This window comes from Botryllus schlosseri, chromosome 6, assembly GCF_051294905.1.
Source record: "Botryllus schlosseri isolate E-star chromosome 6, Bs_hap1, whole genome shotgun sequence".
Taxonomy (NCBI): domain Eukaryota; kingdom Metazoa; phylum Chordata; class Ascidiacea; order Stolidobranchia; family Styelidae; genus Botryllus; species Botryllus schlosseri.
In genome coordinates, this window is record NC_137241.1 from 5,082,807 (window position 1) to 5,106,449 (window position 23,643).

The 23,643-nt window shown below is 42.2% G+C and overlaps 1 protein-coding gene across 1 annotated transcript; it reads right to left on the minus strand.

Moving 5' to 3' along the window:
* Positions 1-1,888: 1,888 nt before the first annotated feature.
* Positions 1,889-19,267, minus strand: LOC145440820 (cubilin-like). The gene is made up of 2 exons (XM_080318573.1): positions 19,062-19,267; positions 1,889-5,200 (listed from the first exon to the last, which is right to left on the minus strand). Exons 1-2 carry the CDS (start codon positions 19,173-19,175, stop codon positions 2,165-2,167), a joined length of 3,150 nt encoding a protein of 1,049 aa, XP_080174699.1. The 5' UTR covers positions 19,176-19,267; the 3' UTR covers positions 1,889-2,164.
* Positions 19,268-23,643: the final 4,376 nt, after the last annotated feature.

Genomic DNA, 23,643 nt, shown 5'->3' on the forward strand with positions numbered 1-23,643 from the left:
GCCCTGTTCAAGTAAACAGAGGATTAGTGTAGCGCATTTCCATATCAATACTATGATTTTCATCCCATGATGCGGAAAAATGCTTATGCTGTCAAAAATTGGATACATAATGATATGCATCAATATGAATCAAGCTCTGCACCTTTCGCATTGCTCGATTTGAAGCTTTTGACAATTCATGCGAACGAATTACGATCGTTTTGACAACTACTTCCTTACTTGAGTAGATATTAATTCAGTGAATTCTACTTCAAGTAGTGTTAGGTTGCTTATGGAAGAAGTACTTCTTCTCGTACCTGAGTATATTTTTTCGTCGCTACTTCTACTACTTGAGTAGCTTTCTTGACTACTTTGACCACTCTGAGTATTGTAAGTCTGAAAATTTTGGAAAATTGTCCTCTTTCCCGATTCCCAAATATGGTAACCCTACCGGTAGCGCTCATGCCAAGCTTTCACTGTCTGTTCTCTCAAAGCCGCTCACAATACAGAAACGCTGATTAACTATATCTATTCATCAAATTACCGAGCAAGCGGGGCAACGTTGCGAGTTGCCCCGCCTGTGTGATGTAAAAATGGTATCTGAACTCTGTTACCGTCCAATGCGTTGAGTCGACTTTTGATGGTATAGGTCAATTTTGACGGTGTTTCGCACCATATGATAATTATTGAAACTTGGTATGTTATGTCGTGATGTTGCTATTTAACACTGCTCCAAGTTGCTACTTAAAAATTAGGATAGTAATTTCATTCGTTTCCGAAGTTGTGTGCGTGCTGATCCGTCATGTATCGAAACAGATTTTAACCAAAAGCCGGTATTGGTCTCCATTGATTCATACCGAGATCGGTCATGACATTAGGCACGGTAAGTCTTGATTTTAGTATCGAACGCTGTGCCATATCTCAAGTCATGAGGCTACTTCGCAATGATGTCATGTATCAGTGTACTAAGTTTGCGGCTTTAATTCACGTATTGGGAACCGAAAATGGGCATACAAACAGTAATCATTGGCGAGTTGACTAAAAAGGGTCAACTTTTTGGCTTCGGTAAGTAAGGATCAATCACGTCACTATATTTACTTGATATATATTCAACTCCGCCTCACCGCCCCAGCCTATACCTGAAACTACGACATGTCAACGCAGCCTATACCTGAAATTACGACATGCCAGTGAGTCCATAAGAACACATTACGACATGCCACCGAGAGGGGGTCTGAAAGTACGATTTCCCACCGCGGGTTTTGAATACGACATGCCACCGTACCCATAAGAGACAGTGGCCGCGTGCCACCGATCTATACTACTAATTGGGGTTACCATACGTCCTCGTTATGAGGATATGTCCTCTTTTTTGACTTTGTTATAAGTCTCCTCGGAGGACGTCCAAATGTCCTCTTTTTTGAGAATTTTGGTTAAATATAGGGAAAAATTCGGCTGAGATGGAGGAAATCAGCACTGAAGTAACGCTCTGGCGGGTATTTCGGGAGCTGAGCTGGAAAGTTGACCTTTTTATAAGTCAACCGACCACGAAATGGGATAAATTTACCATTTTTCAAGATTTTCCTCCAGTTTTGCAAGTCTGAAAATTTCGAAAAAGTCTCCTCTTTTTAGATTTCCAAAATATAGTAACCATAGGCTAACTTAGGTTTTTGTATATGGTCGGATCAATCATGTAAAATGATGAGATTTGAAGCTTTTCAACGACTTCCTCATCTCAGCAGGAGGGGACACTGGGCGGCTCCTTAGTCCCTATGACTTGATCACAAAGTGCGCATGCGCAATAGTATACTATAGCCCTGATATTCAATCTAGATCACTGCCTTGAGAAGCATTATCTTCTGTTCCGGTTCTCATTTGCGAACGCAATTTTCTTTCAGAAATTACCACGTTTCCATTCCACGTCACATTCATACTATATATACAGGCAGACAGCAACCACTCCCTTAGCAATTACACCTTCAACTCTCAAGAAATATAAAGACGTATCTTGATTATCCAGTTTGAGTTGGGATAGAAATCCACAAAGTTGAAATTTAGTCGTATTGTAGAGTATTTCGAGAAATGGTAAATTAAGAGCGCATGAATTACAAACAAATTACCGACAAAAAATGGATTTACACTTAGTAATAAATTTTCCGACCATCGCGCTATGCTTCTGGCAGGATTACCTTTCGTGGCAATAGTATCGGACGAAAAATCCCAAACCAGAAAATGCAGTGTCCGAGTGAAACGAAAGAAGACTTCTTGGGCTATAAACATTGGTATAGGTAACTCTATCATATTCAAGATATCCATTACTCCAATCCAATATTATTTCATTCTCGTCAATTTGGAAGCCCTCGTACAAAATTAAAGAGTCCGATTTGTCAATATCGACTCTTTGGAAATCATACCTAGTTCTGAAAGCACAATGCGTATCTGGACACTCGACATACCACAAATAGTCAACATTATCGGGATAGTATCTCGATAAGGAAGGAGAACTGGAATGATATATAGTCTCAAAGTACGGAAGTTGATGATACATGTACGCTGAATTTTGCCCAGATAAAAATCCACAGTCTTGAGTTGTGGCGCAATAGTCCATTCTGAATCCAGGACCAGGAACAGACTCATCTGATGAAAACTCCAAAGTTAGATATCGTCCCGAGGACTGGCCACTAAGCCCTTGGTGATCCCCACTGAGAACATACATCGTTGGTGACAACGTGGAATTTCCGTCGTAGACAGACAGAATATCACAGCAAGATTCTGTTGAAAAACTTTTAAAGCGAAACATAATTGTATCGGACACGACTTCGATATATATTACTTCGTAGGAGTTGTCAGGGTATATTCCGGGAAAGGATGGTGACATGACCGATCCTATCTCGCGGTTCACATATCTATTTGAGTCAGATTCGAACTCATACTCTAGTTTAAAATACAGAGTAGTGTACACGTCCGCAACTACGAGCAAGTATCTTGAGTCACTGCGAATCCACCAGTCATTAGCTGGACAATAGTATGAACTGCAACTTGCTATCAATTCGGAAGTCGTTGAATTTCCATTATAAAACTCTACCATCCGGTTGCCAGTACCGTAGTTGTTATAATTCTTGAACGAAGCTTTGACTTGATATCCAACAGGTGCCTCTAAGAGCCAACTGCATTCTTCATAAGGCGCATACTGAGGATAATTAGCACTGGTGATCTGGCCAGGAGCAATCGTGTGAACAGACATATTGTCGCAATACGGGATTTTGTCGCCTTCCACTTCTTGGACGCTATAGTAGTATGTTGTGCTGGACGACTGGCTGCGACTGATGATTATCAGCATTTCATTGGTGCTTGACGCAACGGTAACTCCGTCGACGAAGTAGATATCCGCATTGCCTGAGGACCACAACAGCGAACCCGATTTTGAATTCCCGTCATAAAACGATATTTGAGCGTAATCAGCATGAAACGTACGCAAAAGCATGGCGACTTTCTTCGATTCATCGACTCGTATCAACCACTGACAGTTGCCAGTTAAGTAGTCAGAATCGGGATAGTTCGAATTTAGCACAATTCCACCTACTCCTCCATTTACTATCTCTGGGGTATGCGAACAAATGGTATATATTCTGTAGTTTTTGAACCTTAATTCAAATCCTAGATCAGTGACTGATCCGTCACTCTCGAACACGATGGTCATCGTATTTTGGGGGACGATATACTCGAAATTGTCATCACTGATTCCCGACAAGGTCGCCAATACTTGGGTTTGATCAATCGACGCACCCTGGTAGATGTACAGAAAATCGTACCCTGATTCTAGGTATAACGATATGACATCAATCCCGATATAAAATGCTGCATCTCCAGCAGTGATGACCCACACTATGTGTTCGTTGTTTCCGTAGTGATGTGGATAACGAGGTGAAGTAATCGTGTGCCACGCCATGTCTTGTTGTTCCAAAGATATCTCTACCGCCTGCCGAGTAAAGTACTTCCCATATAATCCCCTTTTGGGAACGATCTTGTCAAGCGAGTTGAAAACGACTGAGAGCTCACTCGACGATACATTGAAATCGAACGGAAGCATGAAATTACTTTTATCGTCCAACGTGATGTATACCTCGTTTGTATTTAGGTCAACCACCTCCATGGTTTCACCATCAAACACATCGAAATCTATAATTCTGAAATCAATCGTGTACCCAGTCTCTACAACTATATCCCAAATAATCCTCGAATCCGCGGGATAAGATTCGGGATAATTAGGAGTTTTCAAAATGCCGGCGCCATCGAGCATTATTACGGTTCCGTTGTTATTTTTGTCTTCGTCAGTTTGATCTTCGGTAATGACCTCGGTCGCAGTCGGGTAAAATTCAAGAGCGAAACCACCATCATTAATCGATGAGTCAGTCTGAAACTTCACGAACATACTGGATCTTGTAGTCACAAATGATTCGGAACCTGATATGCCTCCCGAGCCCATAAAAAGCAGAGGATACGTGTCTGAGGGCCCGTCGTAAATGTACAGTTTATCGCAACATGCCTCTGTATCGAAACTTATCATATTTGCCGATATAACCATGTCAAGAATCGGTGCGTGGATGAGCCAGGTGAGGTCTGCGCTATTCGGGTAGTCGTCAGGGTAATTTGGAGACATTAAAACTCCGACAAAATTTCGGGCGGACTCATCAAGATTTATCGTTACGTCAGTACGGTAAGTTTCTTTTTCCGTTCCCGCAGTATCAGCGTAGCTCAGCAATACGGACATTGTATCACCTGGTGAAATATTTACGGTCGAAGCTACAGCCTGGTCTAGGTTCAACTCGTCAGCGCGACAGTGAGAGCATCGATCTAATGTGGTTTTAACGTCACCTAATATTACTGCGCTTAGACCTTTCGCCTTCGCATTTCGGTATTCCACAGTGGCTTCCTTGGCTGACTTGTTCGAATTCTTTGCCATGTTGTAAGTTTGTCCCTGATTGTGAATGGAAAAATCCATCAACACAGCGTTACCTGGTATCAGTTCACTTATGGTTGTTCTAGCGGAATTCACGGTGTCGTTGTTTTTCATGTACAACTGGAATTCTTGAATATTTGCGGTAGAAAAATCTTTGCTTTCAGAATCGCCATCTTCGTCAGCCATAAGAGACGACGACAGACTGTCTTCAGAGTGAGTCAATGATTGTCGATGGAGACTCATATGCGAAGAAAATGAAGTCTGAAATAGATAGAGATTAGAGTCGATAGCTGTAAATTGGACTGAGAATGGAAAACTGAACTTGGACAGTTGAAGAGTCGACACTATGGAACTGCACTTGCAGAATGAATCACGCCCAGCAGCAGTCGTAGCCTTATAGCAGGCGGTGACGTCGGTGAAATTCAAAGGGTTGTAATAACTTGTGAGGCAATTGCTTCTTGGATTGACTCAAGTCGTGGTTAGGATTACGTATTACCTCAACTTATAAACTTGAGGCTACAATTGAAAAGTATATTCATATTGAAATGAACCCGAATATTTTCGGCTGACACTCGTCAGGGGTAATCGTCAGCAACTAGTAGAGAACTTGAGTCTTTGCGCACTAGGCTTATACTCCACTAACTCGTATCGCTCGAGTCATTCCAAATTCACGTGAAGTATTTTTGGTAATTACAACCCTACTTTTTCGAAAAGTAATATATATAATCATAGGCCTATATAAAAAGAATACCCAGCGACGACTGCAACCAAATTATTTCATCATGCTTAGGTACAGAATGACTTTTTAGGTATCCCCAACCCAAATGTATCAAATGGAAAGTTAAATGCTATAATAATTCCATAAAATCAATATCTGTTGTCGCTTTGTCAACATTTGGTATTGTTACGCAGCCATGCCGTCTAGGAGCAGGAGAGGAGCAGCGCAAACCGCAAGCGTATTGGCCATTGAGCATTCACACTCTCACTCTCGTGTGCACTTGCTCCATAGTTGCTCAGACGGCATGGTGCGTCACAATACCAAACTCCGCTACAATGCAACATTCGAGGCTGATTATGAGAGGTTCCAGGACCACGAGCAGAATATATTTATATTTTCGCAATCAGAATCTCGGTGGCTTTTGGTTTAGACCAGTATTATCAAATTTAATGCTCGTCAAACGGAAGAAAATCACCGCCAAATTTCCTTTGACCAAATGGAACGTGTGACGTATACATCAATCTCACTGAGCCGTATTCGCTCATTTCCACACCATATAGGACACTATGATGCGACATAATAGCTTGCACCACTGCAGCATGTGACAATTAGGTGTGCGACACATCAACAAGTTGGTTAAATGTGGGGTTACGATTGGGTTAGGGTTAGATTTGGGGCTGGTTTATGGCCAGGATTAAGGTCAAGATATATATCAGCGTTAATTTCACGACTATGGTCCGGGCGAGGGTTTATTTTTGGTCTATTAAGTCACCTGCGCAAGTGACGCATGCCAAAGTGTAGAGAACGTTCAATTGTCAGGCCGTGTTATTTAAAGCATTTCAGGAGCCAGATTCCAAAACTGCCAAAAATAGAAATTTGAAAATGCCAAAAATAAGCAATTTTTGGCATATGCCAAAAATAACACGGCCTGCCAAATAGTGTATTTCGTTCATGGTGTTGTGTTAGCAGGACCGCGTTACAAGCGAGAAGAGCGTGTGTGAAAGGCAGGTTTCTTAATCTGAGTCCAGCCCACCCATTAGGGGTGAAAGCATGGTGTCCTAAATGGTGTGGGCACAGCGAGATTGAACGGCTGACTGCATTTGGTTTACGTCACACTTTCCATTTGTCCAAAGGCAATTCTACGACCATTTTTGACCGGCTTGCCGAGCGCTAAATTTGATAAAACGGGTATCAATGAAAAGCTGCCGCTGTATTGATTATTAAAATATAAATTATATTCTGCTCATGGAACTGGAACCCCCAAAATCAACCACGATTTTTGCATAGTGATAGAGTTGAACGTTGTGACGCAACAAACTGTCTCGCTATTTCTGAGCTGCATAGTTTCGTTTTGCCAGACAGTCTTGTTGCGTCAATGTACTTAAACAAGCTAACCTTCCCAGGACTGTTCCATGCGAGTTGGTATAATATTAAAGCCACCTGAAGTGACAAAAGTCCTCCGAAAATATCTCGGTAGAATGAAGGAGATGGGTTGGTCGGGCTACTAAATAGAATGTGTTGAGAGACAACACAGGAAACTCCTGGAAAAGTATCGGGAAGAAAATTCTTTCCGCGATGAGATCGATGGCACTGGCGAAGTGATCTCTTTTCATGATGCATGGAGGCCGGTTCGGTCCTCCAAAGATTTTGAAGCTCTGAAAATCTTTTGTGAATGACTGCCAACATTCTTTCCCTCAACGGCTACTATTGAAGCCGATATTTCCTAGATTCGTTGGGCGAGAAATGAATTTAGGAGAAACTTAGCTGACCTGAGTTTGGAAGCACTGTTACAGTGCAAACGATTTAAGTCTATTCAACAGCTGTAACAATCAGGTGTTGAGCGTGTTTGTTAGGCTTTTCTTTCTTTTTTTTTGCTTATTGGCACCGATTCCGATGAATACTGCACACTTTGTGGTTTCGTTTGATATTATTAACCTATGAAATCGTTAGGTTATTTATTCTTATTATTGTTTGTTGGCACTGATTATACGTGTATGCTGCTCATTTTGTGGTGTCTTTTGACAAACTGGCCCAAATAAAGCGTTTTTGTGACTAATTCGAGTCTGAAACTACCTATTTCGAGGACGATGCCAAAACTGCCAAAAATAAAAATCGAAAAATGCCAAAAATAATTTATTTTTGGCAGTTTTGACATATGCCAAAAATAACAGGGCCTGTCAATTGTTGTTTGTGATTGTGTCACATGCTAAGATGTCGGGCAGCCACTCTGACAATGTCGATTTAAATTGATAAACTGTTGATCGCATCTCATCCCATTCGTCGCATAGCATACATGCACAATGGCCATGGGTAGACGACACGTAGGTAATTTTATCCACGATCATGTCAATATTTCGCGAACTGGGATTGTGATGTTGCTGTAGGCCTACATCAAATTTGCAAACCGGTTGCCTGACATATAAGAGCACGTGACACAATAAAAAAAACGATAGTTGCGCAACGCGCATGCTACACTTTACCGTGAGTCACCGGCGCATATGCGTACCATTAAAGGAACTTGGAACGCATGCCTAAAAATAGCTGTTTATCTTTCACGTGTGGGACGGCTCGCCCAGAAAGCAAGACTATTTTAGCGGTGTGTTTCAAGGCATGTGTGCAGCCGGTCCACAGAGACTGTTCGTAAGGTCTGATCCCGAAAGTCCGGTCATATTTAGAAGCAGGGATGGTGTGAATCTCTGAACGGTACAGGTTCGTGTGAACGCGAACTTTTTTATAGATACTGTGTGAACGTGTGCCTCATGACGTCACGTGTCGTCATATTGGTAATTCCAACACTACATATCAGTGAAGTGATATGTGTAGCCTACACTACACGAACAAAAGCGACGACTCGGGCCATATAATGCCACAATGTTGAAGTACTTAATGACATTTTAAATGTCGCCAAATGTATCAACTGGGCAAATGAAATGATATAATAATCCCATAAAATCAACCTCTTTCAACACTTAGCCAATAATTTCGGCGAGGACTTGCAAGGGAATATAAGCTTACACCTTAACGGTATGGGCCAGACCGGACAAAAATGTATTCGGCGTCTGACTGTTGGTACGTTGATATCGAGCAGAGAGTAAACGGGGTTCTGTACTTGCTACCGATATCACCCCTTACAAATAATGCAACAGTAGCTAACACCCAATCGCAAGGATTTGCTTTTCATAATACGATAAATGTATGAAAACGAGATGGACCCGTACGCTTGCTAGATTTGTTTCCATCAGACCACGGTATCAATTTCATTGATTGGTTGAATAAGCATCAGTTGCTGATTACCTAAATGTATAGTTAGGGTTGCATTTAAAACAGACGGTGTTTTAAAACACTTTGTTTAAAACATGTTTCAATCAGTGTTTTAAACAAAGGCCTTTTCATAAAAAACAAAATTGTTTTTTTTTAAGTAGTAAAGTTATGCCATAATTGTTGTATGAGCCTACTGACAATTACCACCCGATATAGCCGACGTCTATCGAAATGGGATGGTTGGAACCCTCAAAATAGTCTGTTCAACATTAATAGTACAGATATTTCGTCAAATGAGCTATATTTACCCTATCTTTTCAATTGTCAATGTCTATCCACTATGGCGTCACAGTTGAATATCCGTGACGCCGTGGCTTGAAAAATAACAAAAAAACAAAAACAGTAAAAACATGTTTTAAATTAGGGCCTTGTTTTAAATGCAACCCTACATGCATAGTGTATTTCGCTCTTGATTTTAATTTATTGTGGGTCAAGCTCACAGCAGAGAGTCACTAAATATTCACAAACGGGAAGCTGGATATTTCGAGCAAACTTTTGTAACAAAGCATATAAAATTTTTGATATTGTCAAGGTGCCTGTTCGTTTAGTGTTGCTTTCTTTTGATATGCTGCCAGCGCCATGCATAGAGTGGCCCACAGTTGAAATGCAGTAAATTTCGACCAAAACTGTTATATAATGACGTGAAAATTGCAGTATATGAAAACGGTTCACAGTGCAGAACCTAGCAAGGTTCGTTTGTGAACGTGAACCTCTAAATTTCTGAGGTAAACACACAGAACGCGAATGTGAACCTCAAGCTCACACCATCCCTATTTAAAATCTTTTTGTAAGGAAGTGATTAAAATACTCGAGCGTTTTGAAGAAATGAAATACGGAGGAGATTACGACCTCATTTGAAATCCCTTTGCCCTCTCCGACAACTGATGCACATTAGGCAAGTTACCACGCAATGGCAGTTTCCAACAAAAGAGCATAGAATTGAGAGCCGCCCTGAGTGAGAAATTGCACGCCTTACAGCTTCTCTAGATCAGGGGTCTGGAACATATAGCTCTTAAGCTATATATGGCTGCTGTAATGATATGATGTGAACATCTCAAAATTATCTGTTTCGCACCTTGTTAACATTTTATGTATCAATGTCGCGGCTACTATTTTGGAAATTTTCATAACGGCTAGAATCATTATTCTTGGTATGCCAAGGAAATGGCTTGTCCAGTGGGTTATAGGGTCGGTGCGAATACGCCTTTTCAAAACCTCAAAATTTATGTTGGATATTACCTTGCTCAATTATCAGTGCAATGATTTTTTTCTTTTCGATAATCTAGCAAATGCGATACCTTCAGGAGGTTTGGGGGTATTCATAAGACAAATGAAATCCGCCAAGTTCGATCCGGAGTTTGCATCAGTGCAAATAGAAAGTGACTGTCATGTTGACAACCAATATCACTCGCGAATTCGCCAAAGCTTGCAAAAGGTTCCAGACCCATATTGCTAATCCAAGTGTCTCATATTAAACTGTATTTTTCAATGTTACGCATGCTCATTGCTGAAGTGTTGGGCAACCCATTTAATTTAGGCTGCTTTTATAACAGAGGGTTAACATATTTTCAGATCTCAAAAAGAGTACACTTTTTACATATTACAAAAGATGCATCAGCGAACTAGAATTCTGGCTATTCCAAGTCAACGTTTCGGGACCTTCCTATCATTTCATTGTATCGCAGTCTTATTGTGTTTTGAAATGATGAAATTTTTAATAATAAACTGAACCCAACTGAATTAACTAAAAAACAAAGTAAAGGTTGTTTTTCCGATAAAACTCCCGAAAGACCCGTTGGGGCGTATTAACCCTGCCGCCCAATACGCCGTAGTCTAATTTTCTACAAAAGAAGACAAATCCCAAAATAGTAGACATTTTGACGTCCTCGGAGGCTAGGCTTTGGATACGCAGCCGGAGCCGGAGCAGGGAGCCAGGGCCCCGGAGCCGTGCATTTTCAACGGAGCCGGAGCTGGATCAGGAGCTCTAAATAAAAATATAATGGTGCCGGACCCGCAGTACTTGAGCCGGTTGTTTGAAAGTAGTTCCGGGTCCGATGAATTTCATAAGATGCTATGCTCAATCAATCAGGTTTACTAATATTTTCATCGTTTCAAAACATCACAAGACTGCGATAAAATGAAAAGATAGGAAGGTGTCGAAACAACTTGGAGTAGCCTTTAAGGTCAGGCACCAACCTTAGCCTATAGGCGAAGTAAAGAAAAGGCATGCACACTGAATGAAAAGTAATGCAGAGAATATAAGACGCAAGCGACAAAATGAGGTGGCGTGTGGCGGAGGGCGAGGGCGATGTTAGGTCGTGGTCCGGTAATCCTGAAGGCTGGCTAGAATTAATTGGAAAGAAATTGCTTGTATACTTCGACTTGAATGCGGACATGCTCGACGACTGTCGGATAGCCGGCGAGATGCTGTTCCACAATTGGGGTCCGGCATACTTGACAGAGCGATGCGTTCTTCGTTGACGCGCGTGTGCTGTACTTGTGCGCTTATGTCTCCGAGGTATAGTCGTTGAAATTTGAGGGACATTGACCGTAGTGGAACTGATACATCAACTTGGCAATTTCCAGCTTCCTCATATCTTCTATGTTTAGAATACCAAATCTTTTGAGAAGCGAATTATCAGTTGCACATTCAGGCCCCCGTGGGGCTTTGGCAATGATAGCCTACGGATGATCCGATGTTGAAGTTTTTGCTGTGCGTCAATCGTATTCTTGCAGGAAGCACCCCAACAAATAATTCCGTATTGTAACTTAGATATGAATAGAGTGAACCAGCACTCTGACTGGCAGAGTGTAGCTATAATGCGGCGAAATAGACCACATACCTTCGATAGTTGTGGTTTGAGTGATTGTATGTGACTCTTCCAGGACATATACGAATCCAGTAAAACACCAAGGGATTTGGCGTTCTAGTGTTGGAAATTGGTTGGCCAGCGATGTCATCGGTTAGGTTATCGCAGGGGAACACGACCAATGATTGGGATTTCGCAGCGTTAACCCGAAAGCTATTATGAGACGTCCACTCATGCCCTTTGAGCATTCGATCACGGGTGACGGGCGAGACGGCATGCAAGCTTGCGGTAGTGCGTGAAATAGGATGTGAGTATCGTCAGCGAACAGTGTGGTATTCAATGATGAGGTTTCAAAGATATCATTGCTATCAAAGATATCATGCTACTACAACAGTTGAATTCACAAAATTCCACGGTAATCTCTCAATAAATTAGGAATTGTTGCCTCGTTCGCGCCACCATTTTTAACTTAGCATGTTCAAATTGTTCAATGTTCATAAATAACGAGCTAAATCTGGGTCTGCAAAATATTCGGTGCATACTAGTTATTTGTTGTATTGTGGGACGTGGTATTCGTCATACCGGTAATTTCGTTTTCAGCACTGCACTGATGGCGGTTCGAAAAATAGTGATCACTATATATTTCACAAAATGGGACTGCTGCCTATATGAGCTTAGCAAATTAACTAATGAGTAATCAGACGAATCGTCAATTTGGAGGCGCGCGCGCAGAGATACGCCGTCTATTCTCTGAATTAGACGAAAAAATGCCCGTTCTTTGGTGATAGCTTCTTAATCATGCTGCGAAATTTCACAGTGTGTTATTGTGTATGCCTGCGAATTGTAATTCTATCGTGCGCATGATCGTGTTTGTTTGTTTTGGGTATTCATGGTGTTTGTCGACTACTATGGTCATTTACACCAGGCCGATATTCTTCTTATTTTCCGTAACTGCCGACTTATAGCACGGCCCACCTCTAGACTTTTGTAAGACACCGCTGACGCGGATGAGGTGGCGAGGAGGAGCTTAGGTAAACGTCCAACACTTAGGTGTCGGAATTCGGAAGCCGACCTCGATCGGACTCGAACCCGCACCCATTGGTGTTGCAGCCGCGGATTATACCACTGCGCTATCTCGCCACGCATGATCGTGTAAAACTAGGAATGCATCAAAGCGGCTAGAACACCTTTATAGTCCGCGAACAATTTTTGCGAGCTAGTCAATTCGATGTCTCAACCTCATTGTGCTTGATACAAAAGAGAAATTAGTGATTGGATACGCGTTTTCCAGTATATAATCATCTGTTTCGTCCATTTATTCTTGTCAGCTTGGAACAGTAGTATTCCTGAATTTTAATATTTTAATGCAATGCCACGCGTGAGCGTGTAGTCTAATTCGTCACTGACATGGTGCATTGTGTAATACTTTGCGTCAGTTGTCAAATATTCATGCAACACCAGTTTCTCAGTGACACTAATTCTGAGTTTATTCAGTTCTTTTGAAGGAAGACTTTCAATATTCCCGTAAACTTGATGGACACCGGACGGACTGGTAACGATTGCATCAATATCAAATTTCAATCCATTGGGTATTTGGTAGAAAGTGAATTAGCGAATTCACTCAAGTTGCGCTTGCTGAAGTTACACTTTAACAGTCGCACGATTTCAAGATGACAGTCAACTGCATGGTTTGATATGAGCGACTGAAGTGCCTGTATTAAAACGTCGCATCGGTGTTTTCATGCTGTGCACAATACACAGCAATGCCGTGGAGTAAAGTTATGAACTATGAATTTATCATAGTGTCCTATATGGTGTGGACACAAGCAAATCTCACGGCTCAATGAAATTGGTCTACGTCACACTTTCCATTCGGTAAATGGTCAAATTGACGAGTATCCATGTAACGGTCAAAAACACGCGAAGAAAGGCGCTTACGCAAGTGGCGAGCGAATTTCTTGTTTCAGAAGTGATTTATCTTCATTGTAAACCAGAGGTCTCAAACACGTGGCCCGCGAGAGCATTTTGTGCGGCCTGAGACGGCATTTTGGAATTTCAAATATTCAACAATATATTCTAGTGCCATACGTCATTTTTAGATATATGAACTCTCAGTTCACCCTAAAACTGCTATGAAAATCACTGACATCTCAACAAACTTCACTATAACATCACTTTTAAAAGCTACCATGCGGTAGAACTGTGGTTCCCAACCTTTTTCGTCTCGTGCCCCCCATGGCCGATATTTGAGCTAAAATCCCCCCCCCCCCTGTGTAAAAGTTGCCTGTGACTAAAAAATGTGCTTTTTAACGCGCCACCATTTGTTGACTGAACAAATCGTGGCCAAACATATTCAGATATGTCCGAACTATGGCGAATACAGACCGCACTAAACTTTGGTAAAGTACAGTCAAATTTGAACTGTTTTTGACCGGTCGGGTAGCCGCTGACGAAAAATAAATCACCAAGTCCGCTTGCTATGGACTTGATTTGAATCGATCAATTTCGTACGGTATGTTTTTCACGTTAGCTCATATGTTGGCTTGAAAAGTTAAACAATTTCACTAGCGGCCTTGTGCTGAATTCGGCTTGATGTTTTCCTGCTTAGTAGCAATTTGGTCGAGGGGCTGTCGCGGACCCAACGAAATCGTCTCGTGAGCCTCACTTTATCGGGGGGTGTAATATATACGAAGGCATTTAAACACACACATAGCTTTAAATCCGCCAAAGAAATATACAATTGTAAAGAACTGATTTCTACTTAACAGTTCTATACCATAAAAATCTAAAAAACCTTGTGAACCCAGAGTATCTTCCGATACAATGCCAAAGCCAGATTTCCCCTAAAAGAATTAAGCCAGATTCCCCCCTAAAAGTTTCAAAATTCTCCCCAAGGAGGGAATTTCCCCCCTGGTTGGGAACCACTGGTCTAAGGATTGGCTGAAGCAGCCGTTTATGTTTAGCACTTATCAGATTCTTACAGCACAACAAATCTACCCGTAAGTGTTGTCAAAGTCCTCAATGATGCCACAGAAATAGGTCAGACAGACCATATACTTTCGATAGTTGTGGTTTGAGTGATTGTATGTTACTCTTCCAAGATATGTCCGAATCCAGTAAAACATCAAGGTATTTGGCATTTTTAATATTGGAAATTGTTTGGCCAGCGATGTCAACGGTTAGGTTATCGCAGGAGTTCACGACCAATGATTGAGATTTCGCAGAGCTAACCCGAAGGCTATTGTAGGCATAGGCGCCAACTTACGCGGTTACGAGGTGGCGCAGTTGTGGATAACAAAATTTGGTATTATATACCTTGATGAGGGAATCTAACACTGTACCAAGTTTCAAGGCTGTGACTCGATAATTACAGTAGTAATAAGTACGTTGTCGAAGTTTAGTATCCAGGGTCTGCGTTCGCTGATTTGGCATTGAGCCACCGCATAAAGGAATTTTCGCGAAATTTGATATTGGTATATGTGAATTTTCAAAGTGTTCCATACTGAGATGGATGACGAAATTCGGTATGGTATATCTTGGTTGTGTTATACAACTTCGCAGTATGTTTCAGGATTGTCACTCAATGATTAGCATAGTAATTCCGTTAACAAAGTCGGCAATATATCGGTGCGCGCTCATCTACCATATACTCGACTTTGACAGAGAAATTATTACGCTAATCATTGAATCAGAGTATTGAAACTTGGTACAGTGCTAGATGACAGCATCAAAATATGTCACTCAACTCGATATGGAACACAGTCAAAATCTACAAAGACCAATAGCGACTGTGCATTTAATTGCTGCTGCAGACGGATCGATAATAACAAAGTAAGGAAAGGTATCTGGTCGTGACAGTCACGTGATTTTCCGAGTGTCCACTACTGTCCACACCACCTTTGAGTACACGCTGGTATCACCGTCTTTTCACGCTGGCTCGAACGGGGAAGCGGAGCGTTTCGTCCAGACTTCAAAAGCTGGATTGATAAAAAATTTGCGACGGGGGGAAAAGATGTCAACTTAGCACTCCAAACACTTCTCGCTACGTACCGATGAGCAGCGCGCCTGGGCATAGACTGGAAAACGGCGGCTGATATTTTACATGGTCGGCAGCCGCGCGATTTGTTGAGTGTGTGCTCGCCCTTCGACAAATCGAAATCCGTTACGCCTAGACAATCAGTCACTCATTTCGAGATTGGTTCCTCGGTCTAACGCTCGCACTTACAGACGCGGACCAAAGTGGGTTGGAGGCGTTGTGACGGAAATACTGGGGCGTGTTGTGTACATTGTAAAAACAGATCATGGGTATTGGAGAGGGTATAAGAACCAACTCCAACCACGCTTGATTTCAGCTGGCAATAATACAGCTGCACAGGAAGTTGCTCAGCCTCAACAGTCACAAGCTGAGCAACCATTGGTCAGAAATAGGGCACAACGTCTTGTATGGCTAGTCCTGCTCGAACGTCGGGCAGACGTTATCCGCTTAGAATGAGAAAACAAACCGATTTCTACCGGCCAACGTAATGACCTTGTACTCTTAACTTACAGAAGTGGTTCCCAACCTTTTTCCACCTACGTACCATTTCGAGGTTTTATGCAGTGCTAACGTACCACCTTCATAAGTTACGAGCGCCGGAGGCGGTCAAAACATGTTTCCACCGTGTTGAGCTGTCGAAGGCAGTGAAACAGAAAATAAATTGCCGATTTTAAGGCGCAATATATGATTTCTGTAATGGATCCATTTGGGATTCTTGTGGTCAACTATATCAAAACGGTGTTTGATTAAGTAAGAATCCCAATGCTTTACAACCAGGGCTTTGGAGCAGCCGTAAATTCAAACTGCTCCAGCTCCGGCTCCGGAGCTCTCTTCTATCATACATTAGCTCCGGCTCCAGCTCCGGAGCAGCATTATTACCACCGCTCCGGCTCCGAAATTATCGAATGGGCCTGTCTATATCAGGGGTGGCCAACCCGCGGGCCAAATGTGACCCGCGAGAGGGTTTTGCGTGGCCCGCGAGGTAATTTCCTATTATATTATCGAAAATGAATTGCGCTCATATTGTGAACTTGCAATGCCAACCAAAAATTACAATTCTGGCTGCGACACTTGGGATGTTGATGACTAAAATAGCAGTTCCGACACATTGGCAGATCCAGGGTCCAGTCATATTTTCAGTAAATCATCGTACATTACAATAAACTAAAATAGTAGCGAAATTTTTTTGCACGCTTCGCGTGTTGAATTGTCACACGATTTTTTGCTTGGTAGCCTACCCCCTACTAAAAATGAAAAAAACGCTTAATTTACCCGATTGAGTCTAACTGTATTCGCAATTACGGGAGAAAGTCTTTTCGCGTTTGCGCTCGCATAAAGATCGTCGACGGTGAAATGTAGGCACAACATGATAGTCGCATATTATCGGGGACCTTCGATATCGATGTGACCAGACGCCGAATAGTGTCCTTGCAAACTGAGCCTAAAGGGCGGTATACAATAGACCCGCAATACTCAAGTAATAATATTATTGACCTATAGTTTATTATAAACTTGGAAAATTTTACCCGCTTGGTGCGGCAAGTGGACCGCACACTCGTTCGTCAATTGCACGTGCACCTTTAGCCGAAAAGGTTGGTCATACCTGGTCTATATAGATTACTAATCTACCTATAGGTTAGTTATCAATAGTAATCTAGAGTCTCTCAGCCGTCAGTAACATTCGATGTAGCTACGAAGACATCTAGGTGCCACCGTGCCGGCTGGTGACGTCATACTGAATACTTGTCGACAACATCATAGTTGCACTAGAACGCACTTTACTATATGCCATTGCTGTGCGCAGCATTAAAATTCAGGCCTGTTGTTCAATTATGATAAATCAGCAGATGTGGTTATTGGATATATATAATGGCATTTTATGAAATAGGTCGGAGCCGGAGCTACTCCACAAATAACGGGCTCCAGCTCCGGATCCGGCTGAATTTTATGAAGAGATCCGGCTCCAGCTCCGGTGAAAATGCACAGCTCCGGGGCTCCGGCTCCGGCTCCAAAGCCCTGTTTACAACTAGATCTCTTTCCCGTAAGTCAGTGGTTCTCAAACTTTTTTAAACATGTCCCCCTTTTTGATAGTGAAAAATTTCAAACCCCCTTTATCCTGATATCACAAAATCGTAAAGAAATAGATCAGAATCTTAGCCATCCCAACGGATAGTTTGATGGCATTAAAGGTTATAGCTATTGATGGGAGGATTCTAAAATATGAAATTGGAACAATAGACAGAGTAAACACCATGAGCTGGAGTTGATTCGCGCGGAGCGCGGAAAACTTTTCAGTGAATTGTGACTTAGCGCACCTCTTCAGCTGCTTTCGCGCCGCCAAGGGGGGTGAACCCCAGTTTGAGAACCACGGACGTAGGCCCTCAATGGTGGGATTGCCCTATCCACGATGACGACGACGGCTTCAAAAAACTCGAAATCAACCCCTCCTCAAGTAATACCTCCCTTCGGTTGAAATAAAAAACAGAATATACTCGCGTACCACCTGGAAGACCTTCGCGTACCACAGGTTGGGAACCACTGACTTACAGGGAAGGACTGTTATGTTCGTACATTTTACGTCGGTATCGTTTGTCTCCTATTTGTCTAGGATTAGTAATTACCGCCGATCATTATTTCCTCGTGTGTCGTGCTTCGTATTTATACCCTATGTGTTCTGTTGTCTACTGGTCTTGTCGTTTAACTGAACTCCGGATCGTGTCGCCTGTCTTAAAGTTATTCTGCCGATAATATACTGAATCCATAATGCAACCTCGTCGTATGAGTTATTGTTCAAACAAGATCAAGAACATAACAACCAGAGTGTTAGCAATCCTTACAGATATTGATGAATTAAACCACATTTGACGTGTAGGCTTTATTATGTAACCTAACAATTTTATCAAGTATCTAGTACACTTTGAGAAAAAAAGTCATTTTTGAACACCCCTACTGCACAAACCCTCTGGACGTCGCATCATCAATTGCAATCATTGCTGATCATTGTGCGCGACCCTGCCTGGATTCTGATTATTTTAAGAAGACATTCGTCCTTGCGATGCATGATGATTCGGTAACGTCATATTTTGTGATGCGATTGTTGACATACAACTGACACCGCAGGCTCCAGGCCAGCGTTCGGTCTCAACCTGAGTGGGGACGGATTAGCGTGAAATCGAGTTACCACATCAGCGTATAGTATCCTATTTTAGCCTTAACTGATATAAATTAACATCTCACCGGCAATTTTGCGTCATCCAGCGGTGAGCGATCCGCCACCAAAACGTGGTAATGCGCATTCGCCAATGACGCTACGCTTGCAGTGACTAGACATGCGAAGACGATAGCCTGCATCTTCGCTCGATGAGATGGAAGTACAGTATGACATTCTTCATTTGTACTTAAGGTTTTATACAATTTTGCAAAAGTTCCACATCATCTCCACGCCACGTGTTGACACGCAGCTGAGACATATAAAATTATTCCCAAGGACTGTCGGCGTTTTGTTCACACTTATCAAGATTATAGTTCGTCGTAAATGGGGAATCGGTATTGTGCTATAAATACCATTCCACAGGCCCCTTCTCCCAATATTTACCTTGTCGAAACAGCAGGTAAACAAAAATATTGCTTGTTTTTTTATAATTCGTCTGTGTTTACAAATTTCCGTCATGACATCGCCACGAAAAGTTTGTTAGCTTCCTATTTGGACCGGTGAAATCGTCGTGTATTCATAGATGAGACTCGTTTGACAGTCATCAATTTGTGTGTAATTGCGTTGAGTGAGGTCTTGAATAAATTTCAACGTTGTTCCATGAACTATATTAGGAATTACCCAGACATGTCCGGAATTTCACTGTTAAAACTGCGTCCGGGAGGAATTTCTAAAATATGCCTAAATGTTCGGAATTTTGAAGGCTTGAAGTAACCTCATAAAGATTTCTTAAATCAACATAAACAATGGGCAGATTAATATGCTACACGAAATTTTTCTTCGCGCTGCGCCCGATTTAGTGTCACATATGTTGGTTTTATAATATGGGCAGGGCCGTAACAGCACTTCGCCAGCCCCCCCCCCCAAAAAAAAAAACGTTGGTCTAGGGCAATGTTCCCTCTAATTTTTGACGAGTCTGCGCACACTCACCAAATCACTGCGCAGACCCTTGGACAACGTTGCGTATCGACTAAAAAAAAGGTCATCACTTCGGATTTTTTGTGCGCAACTTGCATTGTCTGTGCGCAGAGACCATGTCAGCACTGCGCATTTGCGCACGTGCGCAGCTTAGAGGGAACATTGGTCTTGGGCCCCCCATATGTTGATGAACCGAACTTCTGGGGGGCTTCGCCCCCCAGCTCCTCCTCAGCCTGTTCGCTTATTACTGCTACTTACTTATCCTCTACATTGGGGGCCGTTTAGAGGGGAAGCTTTTCTCGGCTAAACGCGTCAAGCGCGAAAAATTTCTATAATCCATGATTCAATAGGTCAATATCATCGGGAATTGCATATCTGTTGCTATCAATTTTTATCCTCTCTCTGCTCACGTAATCAGATTTACAGGTAGAGCTGAGTGAGGTGTGTTGGAAAAATGAGGACCCGGCCCTCAATATTATAATTAAACATCTTCGGGCGTATACCCGTTGGCAGGAATGAAACAGTACTTCGTCCGGCCCCGCAAAAAATCTTAGGTCTGGGGCTCCCATAGGGTGAGAAACCTATAGCCCCCATCACCTTGTTCGCTTTTGCCACGAAACGAGTTGTACTGCTTAGTGAGCCAGCTCGAAGCACGAAAATTTTCGAAAATTCATGATAAAATCGGTCAATAAGATCGGGAATTGCATGTATATTGCTATCAACTTCTTATCTTCTCTGCTCACGTAATCAGATTTACCGGTAGAGCTGAGTGAGGTGTCTTGGACACTGTAGTAGGCTAGGGCCCGTTGGTATGACTCCTTAACATGATGTTATTTCGTGACCTCCTGTCTGCTATAAAAAAAATGAAGAATCGCCATAACAGGCTACGAAACTGAAAGACGCAGACGATTTCAAATTGGTATTTCTTCACTGGCATATAATTTTTCCCTGTGGGATGGTATTTGTCTTGTGAGGTTCAGATTGCCAAGACAGTATTTTGTATATAGCGAAGTTTTCGGTCAGCATTAGGGCAGTGCTTTTCCGCCAAGGTTTTCTCGCTGCCGATCGTTCTGGCACCCTCCTTGGAGTCGCATGTTACATGGCGTACTTTATGTCTTGGTGCGTCGTGGCGCGGTAATGGCCAACGCCAATATGCTCATTTCTACAAATCTTGTGTATTTTTTCTTGGGGGAAGAGAACCCAAAAATCAAGATAATTGGTAACTTTAGGCTTACCATACGTCCTCTTTTAAGAGGATTTGTCCTCTCTTTTGACTTTTTTGAAAGTGTCCTCGGAGGACGCCCTTTTGTCCTCTTTTTTGAGATTTTGTCCTCTTTTTTGAAAATTTAGGTCAGATTCACAGCAAATTGCGAGTGGTATGCCGCAAATTAGCACAGAAGTGAAGCTCCGGCGGGTATTTCGGAGTGAAAAACGGTGAATTTAGCTCTGAGCGAAAAGATGACCTTTTTTTTTTAGTCACCCACCTGGCAACGTGGAGAGAAAAACGGTATTTTGAGCTCTGAGCGGAAAAGATGACCTTTTTTTCAGCCAACCGATCACAAACTGGGAAAAATTCACCGGTGTTTGAGAATTCTTCTCTGGTTTTGCAAGTCTGAAATTACTGAAAAGTGTCCTCTTTTTAGATTTCCAAAATATGGTAAGCCTAGGTAACTTGAAATCGCGCACTGCGCGAAAAATTTTTGAAAGAGTTGCATAAGTTTCAAAAAATACTATATAATTTATGCTAATTCACGAAATAATTTTGGGCCCCCTTTGAGCTCGCCCCCCTCAATTGGGGGTTATCATAGGGTTACCAACTTACCATACGTCCTCTTTTGAGATGATTTGTCCTCTTTTTTGATTTTTTTTAAAGTGTCCTCGGAGGACGCCCAAATGTCTTCTTTTTTGAGATTTTGTCTTCTTTTTTTGAGGATTTTGGTTACGTACAGGGCTAAATTCGACTGATATACATTAAGTCAGCACTGTAGGAACGCTACAGCGGCTATTTCGGGAGCTGGACCGGAAAGTTGACCGTTTTTTTCAGTCAACCTCCCGTTAATGTAAATGAAAAACTGTATTTTCCCGACGTTTAGCCTCTTTTTCCTTTTTAGTCAAGCGACCACGAAGTGGGAAAAATTTACCATTTTTCAGGATTTTCCCCCGGTTTTGAAAGTTATCAATACCTACATAAATATATAGTTACTGCTCGTTCAATTAGAAAGTTAGGGCACATTGCATTGAAACAGCAGTGACGTAATGTTACCAGTCTATACTCACAACTTTCCTGCAATTCTATAATTAAAAACTACAGAGGCCAAGCCAAGCAAGAGTATTTTATAAATATAAATTTTATTTTTTGTCATAAATCGATTTCTTAATATATTCTGGGGGCCGCACTTGGGAATCACTGCTTTGGACCAACCGGGTAGGGACCGATGATACGTTCGAGCAACAAAATTTCGAACGTTCATAAATATTTTTTGAAAAGGCGGATATTGATGTAAATGTTCGCGATAGGTAGGTAGGGCTTGTATCAAAGTGTTGAGCAAGCAAAAGATCTGCTATTGTTGGCTGAAGATTTGAGGGCCGGCAAGAGATCATTTTGGAATTTTTTATCCATCAGTACCACATCTTCCCTACATTGGATGGACAGAAACAAACGATAACATAAAAGGAGGCGACGGAAATGAATGTGACAGGTATCGGTCGGCGAGGTCGATATGTCAGATAGCGGTCTGGTGTATGCACTACAGGCGCATTTGTGAAGAGCTTCACCATCATCACCATTCAATTCTCCACAAAATATGGTGAGGGTGTTCAACAGCTTGGAAATATACCTCAAGGTCATATCGATCATTCCTACCACATACCGAATAGGTAGGGTTACCATAAGTCCTCCTTTGGGAGGATTGGTCCTCCTTTTTGAGGTTTTTGAAAACGTCCTCCGAGGACGCCTAAATGTCCTCCTTACTGAGATTTTGTCCCATTTTTTGATAGTTTTTGTTGAATGTAGGGCAAATTCGACTGAGATAGAGTAAATCAGTACTGAAGTAACGCTGCGGGGGCTATTTCGGGAGCTGAGCCGGAAAGTTGACCGTTTTTTAGTCAACCGCCCGATAATGTAGAAGAAAAACTGTATTGGCACTGAGCTATTTTTCAAGATTCTCTTCAGGTATTCTAAATTTGAAAAAGTGTCCTCCTATCCCGATTCCAAAATATGGTAACCCTACCGGTCTACTGTGGATGCATATTTTCTGTGTCACCACGGTACCATCACTGTCGTCCGTTTGTTATCCGCTACGTAATGTAGTTAACTAAAGAAGAAATGACGGTACCAGCCGACCGCAGATAGACCGGATAAAATAGAGAACATGTGATGGCGAGCAAATGCAACTTAGCTAGGTTAAAAATTGGAAGATAGTTTCGTAGCTTACCGATTCTATAAAGTTGGATTGATCATGGGAAACCTTCCATGCGTCAGTCTAATATCACGCGCCCTCGTCTTTTATTTCCTCTACTACAAGACTTGTTAGTAGCTCAACTCGAACGGAATGTTCCAACCAGCATCTTTTCTTGCCTGCAGCCCCACGTGTGTAGCTCCTCATCTCACCCTCCCTATGTTACGATTGTTGATGACAATCCATGCTTGGCGATAACATTTTCATGCGACGGGTACAGCAACCGCAGACA

Coding starts and splice junctions, on each gene's coding strand:
- LOC145440820 (XM_080318573.1), bottom strand. CDS start 19,175: ATGCAGGCTATCGTCTTCGCATGTCTAGTCACTGCAAGCGTAGCGTCA. Junction 5,201..19,061: donor TGGATGACGCAAAATTGCCG/GTGAGATGTTAA, acceptor TATCTATTTCAG/ACTTCATTTTCTTCGCATAT.